General features: G+C 38.1%; 1 protein-coding gene across 3 annotated transcripts in view; it reads right to left on the bottom strand.

Annotated features, from left to right (window-relative positions):
- The window catches only part of foxn3 (forkhead box N3), a 126,972-nt gene that overhangs the window by 60,271 nt on the left and 52,754 nt on the right, over positions 1–13,947 (bottom strand). For all 3 annotated transcript variants that reach the window (XM_039671326.2, XM_089120249.1, XM_089120248.1), the window contains exon 3: positions 13,593–13,729. In XM_039671326.2, the coding sequence (XP_039527260.2) occupies positions 13,593–13,729 (137 nt within the window). The remainder of the gene's footprint in view (positions 1–13,592; positions 13,730–13,947) is intronic.

The raw sequence follows: 13,947 nt of genomic DNA, 5'->3' as shown, positions 1-13,947 counted from the left end.
GCAGACGACAACGGCTTGACCTAAAAATATCAAAATCGAAACTACTGCAGAAACAAAGACACATCTTGTATGCCCTTGAGGTAAGCTAAAACATATCAAAAATTAATTTCAAAGAACTATCCCTTTAACTGATACAACTGGAGAGGGGAAAAACGCCTGTTTTCAAAATACACAATGCACAAAATACTTCAAAACACAGCTTTTCCAAGAGGGTATTACCGTTTTTTTTGTTTGTTTTTTTTTTGTTAAAAAAAAATTAAAAAACTTTTACAATAGAAATTTGTACAATGGCCGTTTATTAAGGGCGCTTCATCTGCCCCCAATGTTGAGACGTGACTATGCAGCAACAAAGTCATTACATCCTTTTTCAAATTGAGGCCTTGTAGCTTTAATCATTACTTTCTCCTGGTGAGATGACAGGGCGGCTCAGGTGATCGTGCAGCAGACTTCAGAACACAGCCGCACAGCAGTATACGCTTCAGCTGAATTACACACCTGATTGGTGGTGTGACTCTTTTTTAAAAAACGTATTTTATTTGCACAAATGAACTAAACGAACAGAATAACTGTGTCAGGGCTCTGTGATGAAACTCAGACCGGAAAATGAGATGTTTAATTCTTATTTATTATATATTACTGGTTTTGTAAAACACCTGAAATGGACATTGGAATATGCCTGTGATGAACAGGAAATAAACTGGTGCTCTGCTGGATGTCAAAAATACAATCACACTTCAGGATTTCTCACATATGAAAGCTATTGATTTTTCTTGGAAATCATAGACATTGGAGAGGAAGGTCAACGGGTCCTTTTTCGAAAATAAGTGAAGGTGTGAGGCAGGATGTGTGAGGCAGTATCTGAGAAGAATTTAAGGAACAAGAGTTATGTGTCAGGGTTACTATACAAACAACATCAAACTTAGATTCTGTATCTCATAAAAAAAAAAAAAAGATTAACCACAATTTTAAATTTATATATATATATATATATATATATATAATTCTTAATTTTAATTCAATTGAATAATTATTATATTATAAAAGCATAAATATAAATAATATTACATTACTTGATATATTAATTTATAATATATCATATTCAGATTAGCATAATATTATTGAACAATAAATGACATATTTTATTATGCTAAATATTTTATTTAAATTAAAAAAATTCATATGATGTAATATTTAAATGATATAATAAATATAAAATAATTAAAAACAGATCATATAAATAAATAAATTAAAAACAAAGAATCTAAATAAATAAAAGATAAATTACAAGTGATGCAACAGTATAAAAAAACTGTAACAAGTAACAGATGGCTATCAAATATGTTACTTGAGGACGTTCGTGAAAGATGTGAGACCAAATGTGATCAAAGTTCCCAAATTCAGTCATGAATTTTCTTTTTATCTTTTTCATCTTCTCTAATGAAATCTTTTTTCCCTGAGCCATGATTTTTCACGCTCCATCCCAAACATTGATCATTTGTGAAGGCAAATTTGAATTTCCTGACATTTTTGTTTGGGATATGTGAAGTGTTTGAGCATGCTTTCATATTGAGGAGGTCTCACAGAGTTTAGAAACAGTTTAACCACGTCTCTGTTTTCTGACAGTTCCTTCTGATCTGAATATTTTTCGCTTGAAAGGTTGCAATATATATATATATATATATATATATATATATATATATATATATATATTCCTGTGGATTAGCTGCTCAGTTATTATCAATTATCCGCTTGTGTACGATACCTCCTCCGTCTCAATGTACACTGTGAGCTTCACAAATCTAATCAGGAGCAGTCTAATCTTCAATTTAGCCCTCGATCCACTTTCTGCCTCCCTGTAGATTCAGTATGTGCAGACATTGGCTCTGTCATCTTCCCCTTCTTAATCTTCTTAGAGTATATTAACTAATTGAGAATTAGAACAAACAGAGGTGGCACAGGGCTTTGAGCACATTTTGTCTGCACGGTGTATTTAAAAGCCCGGGCTTGCGGGTTGACGGGGCTGGTTTGGCTCTGGACCTCTTCCGATGAAGGAGCGCTCTATGGTGCGTGGCATCTCTGAGCACCGGGAGGCCATGTGCCAAAGCGAATAAACACTGCACTGCCACTTCACATTTGCTAATCTCCGCAGGGCTGTCAGACTTCAGGTATCTGCCCTGACAATTGAGGATAATTTAGTGCGAGAAGTAATGGAACCTCTCTATTTCTTTACGGATCCATTAATTACAGTGTTCCGTCAGAACGTGTTTGATTTTTTTCCTTCTTTTTTCCCCGTTGAGAGTGATTAAAACATATCTCAGCACAGCTCAGACACAGCTTGAGATGAACATCTTCATTAGCATACTAGTCGCCTAGCAACTGAAACATCTCTAACTTTCAACTTTGAGATTTTTTTCACTAACCTCACACCTGAGTACAGCATGCAGTCATTACTAATGTACAGGATGCACCATGATCCATTTATCCCCTAAATAAAACATAATAAACATAAAGGGAAGAATAACTCCAATAAATGAGACTGCACCTGATCTGTAATGAATAATTTTGGTGTAAATAATTTTATTTTATTTTGTTTATGCCGACAGTCAAAAGTCTTACAGCATAAAACTACCGCAAATATTTATGTTTATATATGTCACAGTCTCACCGAGTTAGGACTTTCTTTTTAGTTTTGTTGAGTTAGTTGTCATGGTTTCTGATTAGTTCTCATTTAGTTCAGGTGTGTGTATTTCATTAGCCTTGTTTGTATGTGTATTTAAGTCCTCTGTGTATTTATTTGCTGTTTGGTCTTGCTCATGTATACCCAACAAAGCTGTTCTCTCTGTTTGGATATATCTGCCTGTGGATTCATTTTAGATTACCTTTGCCTTCATTATCATGTTCATGTGTGTCCTATACAACACAGCATTGTGACAATATGAGTATAAGACGAAAACAACGTGTGCAGTACCCAAGTTCAGTACCGAACATAGACAAAACATAGGCTTGAGATAAATGAGACCCAACTCTTTTGTGGATTGAATCAGCTATAGGCATAGCACAACCTAAAGGTATTCATGCACCGTGCTGCTGACGCAGGCACAAAGAGACTGTTGGCTGAGGAAGGGGCCAGATCCCTGCGGGACTGGGTTCACCATGCCGTCTCCCTCTTTCGGTTTCTCCTTCCCTATAGCAGTCAAGACCAGTGTTTGTACTTCTAATGCACATATGCTTTGTATCGGGTTACAGCTATGGTATGCGTTGCCATGGACACAGCATGCCTCATGATAGACGACCCAGGTCCTTTTTTAATCAGCTGTAAGAACCCAAAAAATAAAAAATAAAAGCGGGAAAGCTTTTATGATATTACGTTATTTATATGTTATTAAGTGCCCTCCCCTCTCTGAAAATAATAAAAAGAAATGAGATCTCCTGCTGCAATTATTTGGCCCATGGTTTCGCCAGTAAAATTTAACACATTCAGAGGAGTGAACAATCAAACTGGTGGTGATGGAATTTGAGCCCATGAGCCCTAATATAGCCTTGCATCAAGCACCTCTTGTCCTTGAGTAAAGGAACCATTACTGTTACTTATACAGGAGCTTGTTTAAATCATTAAGTATTCAAATTAGACACAGATCGTCTGTGCAACGGACATGAATGATTCCTCAAATCAAAAACCTTGTTGAGAAGAGGTGTGAAACTGATGCGCGTAAAAAACAAAAGTTTGAAGTGAAATTTACGTGCGTCAGAATCGAAATCCGTTGGCGGCCAATTTTTATGTCGACCGAGCATTCATCGAGAAAGTAAAAGGATCACTCTTGCCCTCATCCACCGAATCTGTCATTTATTTATTTTTTTGATGATAAATAGAGCCAGCCTCCAAAAGTTATTAACCTGTCCTGTGATTTTACGAACTCATGCACATATGTTGGTTGTCTTTACATCATAATAATATTTCAAATAATCTAGATATGGAATAAATAACATGCAATACAAATGAACATGTCTCGCATATTGAAATAAAGTTTTAAGTGATAAAATATTCGCTTTGTTGTGCATTAGAACCACACGCATTTAGTTATATTACAAAATAATTTATTGAAGCATCCAGATACTTCACCACGTGAGCAGGCAGCAGGCTCCTCATTGGTTAACGTGGCACGAATTTGACGGCAAAGTTCAGTTTTCTCAACTCGGGCGGCAGGCGCGAATTCGCGTCAAACGCGTGAATGCACAAATAGCACTAACTAAATCTTTCGCTCGTAACGCGCCAGATGCTCAATTCGCGCGAAATTGTCACTCGAATGAGTGAATTGACGAATTCGCATCTACCGGGCTGCGTTCTATGCCTCATTCGCGCCGCAGGAATTTTTACGCCCGTAAAGGCCAATTTATACTTCCGTGTAGGGTGCGTGCAGTAGGTACGGCGTAGCATACGCACAGACGCGCACCCTTCGGCGTAGCCTGACGTGCACCTCCTCAAAAATTTAACTACACGTTCTGACGACGCGGACTGCAAGATCTGTGGTTGGTCGGTTTGGTAGCATCGCATTTCCTCCTACGCATTTCCACACGTACCATCTCCTCCGACGTCTTCTCTCGTTTCTGCCTTTTAGTTTTAGTAATTTCACTTAAATTAACTGTTTTTCCGCCTCAATAAGCTCCAACTCCAACATGATCCGCTCTCTTTCAGTCGCCATTACTTTTAGTAACCTAGCCGCGAGGAATCTAAACACAGTGGAACATTGAAACCCTCCGCCGCCAACTAGCGTTTCAGAGCAGTACTGCAGAGCAATCAAGACCTGAACGCAGAAATATAAATGCTCACGACAGCGTCGCCTACGTGCGTAGCCTAAGCCGTACACTAACAGTTTGGCCGTACACTAACTATCAGGCGTGTCCTCGACGCAGAAGTATAAATTGGCCTTAACGCATCTTTGCATTGACTTAACATTGAAATCATTGGCGCCTGACGGACTATTCGCGTCAGGTGTGAATGCACCATTACAACGCCATGGTTTCAACTAAGAATTATTTTTGCTTACCCGGTCATAACAGCAGTTTAGATTTCCACCCACATATTCACTGGATCCAACACAAAAAAAGAATACATGTAATGTTTTGTATGAATTTGAATTCATTTAATTAAACATGCAATTTGTAAAATATTGAAAATATATATTATATAATTATTTCAAATAAAATGCACAATACATTTACAAATTACATTTACATATTTTGATTTATTATATATTTATTTCATTTTTCATTTATTTATTTTAATAAAATACAAATAATTTTAATAATAATAATAATAATAATGCAAAGATATTTACATTTTAAACATCATCACCATCACCTGGTCTGAAATTGTTTTAAACTGCAGGGCCAACAACCTTACTGTTGAGCCGTGTCCAGCAAGTTTTACATAGGCAAGCACAACTCATTTTCTTCAGAACATGTAAAAAATCTATTTAAAACCTGTTGTATAACAACACTTGAGGGGTGGAGGGGGATGGGGTTACATCAGGGTACAGGACCTGGAACAGTGTAGAGCCGCTACCTCAGCCTGCATATGCATATCCCGGTAATCTAAGCGGAAACGACCCCAACCGGCTCCCGCGGAACCTCTTTGAACCTGCTCTGTGGGAACGTGGCTCACTCCTTCAGCTGAAATGCCTTTTAATGAAATGTTAACTGCAGTTATGAGAGCCAAAATCCTGTTTCTTCCTGGCTCTGTTGGGGCGGCTACGGCCGTCTGAGCTTTTTCAAAAATGTTAACATCAATAAGGGCATGCCACTCTTTGCCCTTACTGGATGTTTGAATGTAAAACACACGTGCCACCGGCTGGAGTCTTGCTGGGTATATACCCCATCTATTTTTAATCCGGTGCGCTCTGTCTGTTTGCTCTGTTAATGCAAACACACGCACCTTTCAAGAAACAGCCGCTTTCTCCATCTCCATCAAGAGCAGGCCTAGGCTATTCATTTTTAAACAAAGCTTACCTCCTTTCGCTTGATTCTATAATCTCGTTTCAAATCCTATCGCCCACTACACTTTCCTTTTACCCCTACAATCGCAATCCTCTTTAACTAATCTAAAGTCTAATTGGTGCCAGCACCGGTTCTCCCCTGTAGGTTACTTCTCGCCTTGAGGTTTTTAACTTTTGTTCCTGTGAAATCTGAAGCTGCTCTCGCACGGGATCACGGCTCACAGAGGAGGCTTTTTCAGGGCAAGAGGGTTGAGAAGAACACTGCACACAATTACTGGAAGGAATTTCAGAGCAGAAAAGTGATCAGTTGACTTAACTGACTTAAAGGGAGGAAACCTAATAAGGTTTCTAATAAGTAATAAACTTCAATGGTGAACTTGACATTTCCACATAACTTTTTTTTTCAATTAAGCATTTATTACTTAAAAAAATGAGAAAACCGTTTGCCTTAAAATTATTAAGTTAAGCCAACTGATCATTTTTATCGTTAAATAATTCCTTAAAGAAGTAGTTCACTTTTAATAAAAACTTTTGCTGATAATCTACTCACCCCATGTCATATCCATGTCATTCTTTCTTCAGTCGAAAGAAATTAAGGTTTTTGTTGAAAACATCCCAGGAAATTTCTCCATATAATGCACTTTACTTCTAACCAAACGGTTCAGGGTCCAAAAGACAGTTTCAGTGCAAACTGCAAACTGTTCAAAGGGCTTTAAACGATTCCAGACGATGAATAAGGGTCTTATCAAGCGAAGCGATTGCTCATAAAAAAAAAAAAAATAGGTTTTATAAGCTCAAATGTTCACCTTGCTCTGTTCTGTGATGCGCATTTGTGACTCTCCTGTTCGAACTCGTTTATTAAAATGAACGAATCTTTTTTCGTGTCATTTGGCTTATTCAATGAACGAAATGAACAAATTGGCTCGGGAAAAGATTTGTTCATTTTGATGAACGAGTTCCAATTAGAGAGTCACGAACTGAACGACTGAGAGAGTTCGACTGAAGAAAGAAAGACATGGACATCTTGGATGACATGGGGGTGAGTAATTTATCAGCAAATTTTTTTTTTCTTTTTTTTTTTTTAAAGTGGACTACTCCTTTAACCTGAAAACATGTTTGATAGAGCAAAATCAGTGTAGAACATATTGCATAATATGAGGATAATTATGCCTTATTTTGACTACACCACTGACATAAAGGTTCTTTATTGGCGTCAATGGTTCCATGAAGAACCTTTAACAACCATGGATTCTTTCCATTGCACAAAGGCTTCTTTTCAAATGGCAAAAAAAGGTTAACAAATGGTCTTTGGACAACCCAAAATAGTTCTTCTATTGCTTTGCCATGAAAACCCCCTTTTAGAGCCTTTATTTTTAAGAGTGTAGATGGAAAAAGTTTATTTACAATAAGAGATTCATCCGTACAAACTACTAAATCAGAGCTGGAGGGAAGTAGTTTTAGTGCTCAGAAAAATATGGCTCATGGAACAGACAGATTTTTTTTCCACAGACTATTAACAGGAAAAAGGCAGGCTGTTGACAAACCTCCAAAAGAACAAAAATACCTCAAAGACAATAAATCTCCACAGACGCGCCTCCAGTGACTGCTTACCACCACCCCAAAAATGCCACAATCTTTCACAACCTTCTTGTGTGTTTCTCTAAGTCACCTAAAAAGTTATACAAGGAGCTAGACAAGATGTTTGTGCATGCTAAATGAATTAAAGAAATCCTCACTCATGCCATGGACATTAAACCCTCAACATGCCTCAACCGCCCCCAAACCTTCTCTCCACAAAGCATGTTCTTCTCAAGCCTACGTTAATCAAAGAGACATGTGACAAGTTACATTGAAAGGTTCATCAGTCTAGGCTGCCGAACAGCTAATATATCTCTGAACTTTATAGGTGGAAGAGATCCGAGGACACACTGAGAGTTTCTGCCAGATATGGAAAACCCATCATTTACACGGCACCAGCCATTAGAGTAAGCGTGGAAAAGTAGGTGATCTTGTCATTTAGTGTTACTGAGAAGACTTGAGGGCTGCAAGGGAGGGGGCAGAGGCAAGCAAACAAGCCTGGAGGTCCGGGAGAGATAGAAACTAAACAAGACAATACCGGACTGGGGCTTTTCATGAGCTTGTACATTGAATTTGTTTTCTTAGTAATGCGTTTTTACCCACGGGCTGAAATGACAACTATTAAAAATGAGAACTAAGTCAGTCTCGGTGCATTCAGCATTTTTATTTTCTCTCCCTCGCTTTCTTTCAGGGTTTCTTCAGACTCACAGTCTCATTTAAAATTAATCTCCTAAAGCAACTGGACCTCCAGTTGTCATCTCCAATAATTCACGCATCCCCGAATTTTTATGAAGACAGACAAATGCAGGTATAGAAAACACTAAAATAGGCTCCAAGCCATCCGTGGTTGCCATGGAGAGTTGCGTGTTTCCAGGGCGATAGTGTATTTCTCGAGCGCTAATGGCCTGTCCTTTTGCCAGGCAACAAATAGCCCTGTGATGCAACTGCACCTGTCTCAGCTCTGTATTACCATGGAGGCGTTCCTGTTGCTATGCCGACCATCACGCTAATAACCTCGCAAGGGCAAACATGCATTGCTGAACTCCGAGGCCCAGCTGTTCCTCCTGCCCTATCGCGCTCGTAGTGTCTCTCTCTGAGCATGTTAAGGAATGTTCGTCTTACCTGAGCTCACGTTGCAGCCTCTTAAAGGGAACGCATCCATTTATTTTTTCTCTTAAGTCTAGCAATAAAGTTCTTACACCAAAAACAGCCATTTCCCATCCTCCCTCTGACCTTTACACCATGTCCTAATCATGCACAACACAACAACATTTCTTGCAGTTTCTGTCCAAACCAAGCATGAGAGCGACAAAATATTTGTTCTACTGTATATTTCAGACTTCTATGTTCTTTCATCCTGAAATATCTTAATGACAGCTCTCTGAAGATTTTTAGCATGGTAATGGATATGACAATGTTGATGTATTTGGTCTTGGTGGAATAAATCTGCTATGCTTCTGCTGAGTTGCTGCTGAAGAGCAAATACAGGAACTTGCTACTGCCAATGCATACGCTGATAAACTGCTGTAAGCATGCAAGACATACTGCTGCTGCACAAATAGCATAAATCAATTACCCGTACCAGATCTATATAGGTGGAGCTGGGGAGGGTGGAGGGTTTTAGACAAACTCTGAAAGCATGCTGCAAATTTCTGTAGTGAATGGTCACCAGACATTTAAATGTTGAGCAGCAAGCTCATTGGCTGCAGATGTGACATGAACCAAGTAGTAAATGCTGTAAATATTATCAGCTGCATTAAGGACCATCAAGCTGCGCCATATAGAGTTTCATGACAGAACTTGGCATTTCCAAAAGGACTATAAACCTTAAACCTAAAATATTTGAGATTTTTAAACTTTCAAACAAGACTTTATAGCAAGTTACAGTTATTGTACACTACTGTGCAAAATATTGGTCAGAAAAAAAAAATCGAATTTTTGAAAGAATTCTCTTAAAGGTACAGTATGTAAGAATTGTGTAATAAAATATCCAAAAATCACTTACACAGTGTGATATATTTCCTGCAATTGTGTACTTGCATTATCCCAAACTTCTCCAAATATTTTTTTTTTCCAAATTCCAATTTTAAATAAGTGGCCGACAAAAAAAAAGTCACCAGTCAATATCCACGCTATCCTCGGTTTCCGTTCATACTGCCGTAGCCATGACGTAGCCAAGGCAAAAGATGTAGACAACTGCTTTGAGCTCACAGGGGTTGCATTTATTTGATAAAAAAAATACAGTACTATTGTGACTAATAAACAGTAATATTGTGAAATATTATTACAATTTAAAATGATTTTTTTTTTCCCCCCTTTCAAAATATATTTAATTTTCCTAATATGCTGATTTGGTGTTCAAGAAACATTTCTTATTATCAATGTTGAAAAAGACTGCTGCTTAATATTATTGTGGAAACTGTGTTCAAGGTGCTTTGATGCATAGAAAGTTCAAAAGAACAGTATTTATTTACAATTTAAAAGTCTTTACTGTGACTTTCAATTTAATACATCCTTGATGAATAAAACCATTAATTATTTAAAATATATACAAACATATTATTTCATTTGAATTTGTTTAAATGGCATTGGAATCTGGATTGCAATTCTGTTTGCTGCTTGAGGAAAATTTAATTGAATTAAAACTGAACAGAAGCTTTGGGTCTTGTATGCCATCATAGTAAATCAAACTATTCCATTAAAAAAATGATGTCGAATCATTCATGTTTTCCATGATCTCCTCCTCACACCCAGGCCTGTAGCTGAAATATCTGGTGCAAATTGTTGCAATGGTTCCCCTTGAAATTGCTTTTTTTGTTTGTCCGCCTCAGTCCCACCACACACATACCAATCTACAGGTATTGATGACATCACCAGAACAGACCATGCCTTCATCCCATCTGTCTACCTGACCAACATGCGGATGAAAAAGAGCCGTAGCCCCCGGCTTACTACTCGCAGGATTTAATAATCTACAGTATTGCTTTGCTCACAAAAACAGCAAAGATGAAAGAGTGGTGCGTAAAAAAAAGAGCAGAAAAGAGGAGTGTGTCAGTCTATGACTCAGCTGATTCGTGTGAACCTGAGGAATGCTATAAAAAGCTTCATTCGGCTTCCTAAAAGAGCTGCAGTGGCCAAATAAACACTTTATTACACACTGCTACACACAGATTCACCATCTGGCCTGCGAGAGACAGGAAGCCAAACCTGTGTGTGCCTAACACTACACTGCTATCTTTGCTTCCTACACACATACTGTACACACACACACACACACCTTACATCAGGTCCATCAGAACAGTGAGAGGGTGGAACACATTACAGACCTCAGCCCCATATGAATTAGATAAAGTTTGGTCATTAAGAGTCACTGATTTGCCTCTTCCGTTCGTTTTAACACAGTCTCATCCCAAAACGTCATATAACTGACGTTTTGGGACGTATTTTGACCATACGTCAATATCCGCCTTTTTAGGGCCCCCTTAAACGTCGGTAGATGGCGATCCCGGGCCGTCATACAACTGACGCTTTACCTTTAACGTCAGTTAGGTGACGGGGTAGGTTTAGGGTTAGGTTTAGGTATGGGGTAGAGTTAGGATCCCATAACCTCATCTACCGACGTTTAAGGGGGCCCTAAAAAGGCGAATATTGACGTATGGTCAAAAAGACGTCCCAAAACGTCAGTTATATGACGTCTTGGGATGAGACCGGGTTGTTCGTTTTTACATGCCGAATTTACACTGCAAGTAAACATCGAATCAGATTCACCAGATTCTTAAATTGGCCACATGGTTCTTTGGAGATTAAAAAAAGTTCCTAATGTTAAATAAAGTTCAGATCCGTGCATCATCTGTTAAAAAAGAAACAGTAAAACTCTTCTGGGGTCTTTAAAGCAGCACATCTAGAGATTTAAAACTCCTTTTGCGGACCTTAAAACGGTTATGGCGTTAATCTGTAAAATCTCTGTAATCTGTAAAATTGGCTCTAACTGAAGAGTTTATTTTCAAGAGTGTATCTTCAAAAATAGTATTTAGAGGTTGTTGTTTTGAAGAGGTGTGGGCTAGAGGAACCGTCCTCTGTGATCTCCTCTTCCTACAGGGCCTCGGAGTCTTTGAACACCTGGCGCTAATAACCAGCCTAGTGCTGTACCCACACAACATTATCAGCCAAGCACCCAATAGAGAAGGAGAATTCGCTGAGGATGAACTGTGCCCACTGATAGCGTCATTTATTTGCACATGCTGTCTGCGCTGTTTTAGCACCTGAATCACTAAAGGAATTATGCAAATCAGTTAACGGCACAAACACAGACAATATATATATATATATATATATATATATAGCGGTACACAATTTGCACAGCACAATTCCCTTTCTTTCAGGCTGGTTCTGAGCTCTGAAATGCTGAAATAGTCTTGATATACCCATGGCAAAACTATTTTTTTCTGACCAAAGTATATTTCAAGTATTCACTCAATGTCTGTCAGCAAACAGTCTGGCTTGAGTAAATATAATTCAAAAAGAAAAATAAATCCAATGCCCAAATATGTATTACAAAACTGATATTGGGATTAAACTTGTATTTAAAGGGTTACTCCACCCAAAAAATACAAATATTCATTTTTGGGTGGAGTATCCCTTTAAATGAGTAAAAAGTATTTTCAATCTTAAAATATATTGTGAGTAAATGCAATATATATATATATATATATATATATATATATATATATATATATATATATATATATATATATATATATATATATTGGACAATATAAATATATGCACATTTATGCAAAAATATTTTAAAATCTTGTTTTCTTTTTGTATATTTAAAAAAAGATATATATATATATATATATATATAGAGACTTAAAACGGCTTAAAAATATAAAATATATATTACAATCTTGTGTATATATATATATATATATATATATATATATATATATATATATATATATATATATATAATACATTTCTATATAAAATAAAATAAACAATAACTACTTTTCAACAGCTCAGCTTTAAGTGCCAGCCAAATACAAATAAATAATAATTGAAATTTACATAGAAAAGAAGCAATTCACAAGCAAACACAAATGCAGATAGTCCCTGATTAAACTTGATTGTGGGTGGATATTCAAGATGACCATGTGCAAAAGTTTTCAAAATCAAGGTTAAAACAGAAACCTTGAAATAAAATGACTTCAAGTATCAATCTTCTCAAAAAAAAAAAAAAAAACTTCTCAGGTATGTGAGGATTTTCACTCAGTTTTCTCTGGTGCAGATTGGCAAACAGTGCAATTTCACCTCCAGCACACATGCATTCTTTGGAGGGGGGGTCTCTTTTTTTAAAAGAAATGACCTTATTCAGCATTTGTTTGTCGAGCTGTGAGATTTGTGCCTTGATGAGGCAGCAATGTGCTTGCAGCGTGCACTGCTGAACGGACTGATGCGGGCCGTCGTGACAAACCCTATCCAAAAACATCTGAGCACGGCTCCCTTTTCCGCCTCATTCCTTAATCATCTCGCCATGCTTGAGCAACACCTGAAACCCCCGGCCTATCTCTCTTACTAGAGCTGTCTGGTTTAATTCAATCTCTTTAAAAACATCCGTCTCCATTTTCCCTTTCTAGCCGCTGAGCTTGAGCTATCAACCTTAACAAGGATATAGAACAAATGGGCGCCCATTTGCTCCATATCCTTTGTTAAGGATGATATGCCAGTTCGAGTTTTACAGTAAAGCAATTATTTTGTCTTGCACAGATGAGTTGCTGGAAGCACACAGACCTGTACGCTGGATCAAAATCAAATGGAGCGGTGAGGGAGTCGCTCGGAACCCAACGCCGGGTCTCGATCTGACAGCTCCTCTCAGCTCACCACTACCACCCGTGGGTTCCGCTATATACTGTACGTATGAAGAACCAATACCAACAGGGAAGGGCGCACAACACAGAGAGGGAGAGAGACATTTGGTGAGGTTTAAAGATCGATGCGTCTAGTGGGTCGGTTGCCTACCTTTGATATGCCTGAGGAGAGGTGGGAGGCGTGGTGAACACCTGGGAATAAGGATGATAAGGCGTCTTCTTCAGCGCCTGGATGAGATTCTGTCTGTATTCTGGGTCTATGCACCACAGGGAGCCCTTCCCGATGTTCTGTGGAGGAGGAAGAGAAATACAGTCAGACGTATTTAGTTAGGACAGAAAAAGAAAAGGCAGCGTAACATACCAAAAGACAACAATGAAGACCAGAGCACCGGTCAAAGATTTGCAGCTCTCGCTGTCTTGTAGGGGAAACTGATGTTTGCGTACTTCTACAGTACGTTCACCTTTTTGTTCAGATGTGTGGATTTCAATGTAGGAAATTGACTTCA

Source organism: Pimephales promelas, chromosome 15 (assembly GCF_988280905.1).
Source record: "Pimephales promelas chromosome 15, fPimPro1.hap1.1, whole genome shotgun sequence".
NCBI classification, from domain to species: Eukaryota; Metazoa; Chordata; class Actinopteri; order Cypriniformes; family Leuciscidae; genus Pimephales; species Pimephales promelas.
Note: the sequence above shows the minus strand (reverse complement) of the source record. Positions and strands in the feature narration are given on the sequence as shown.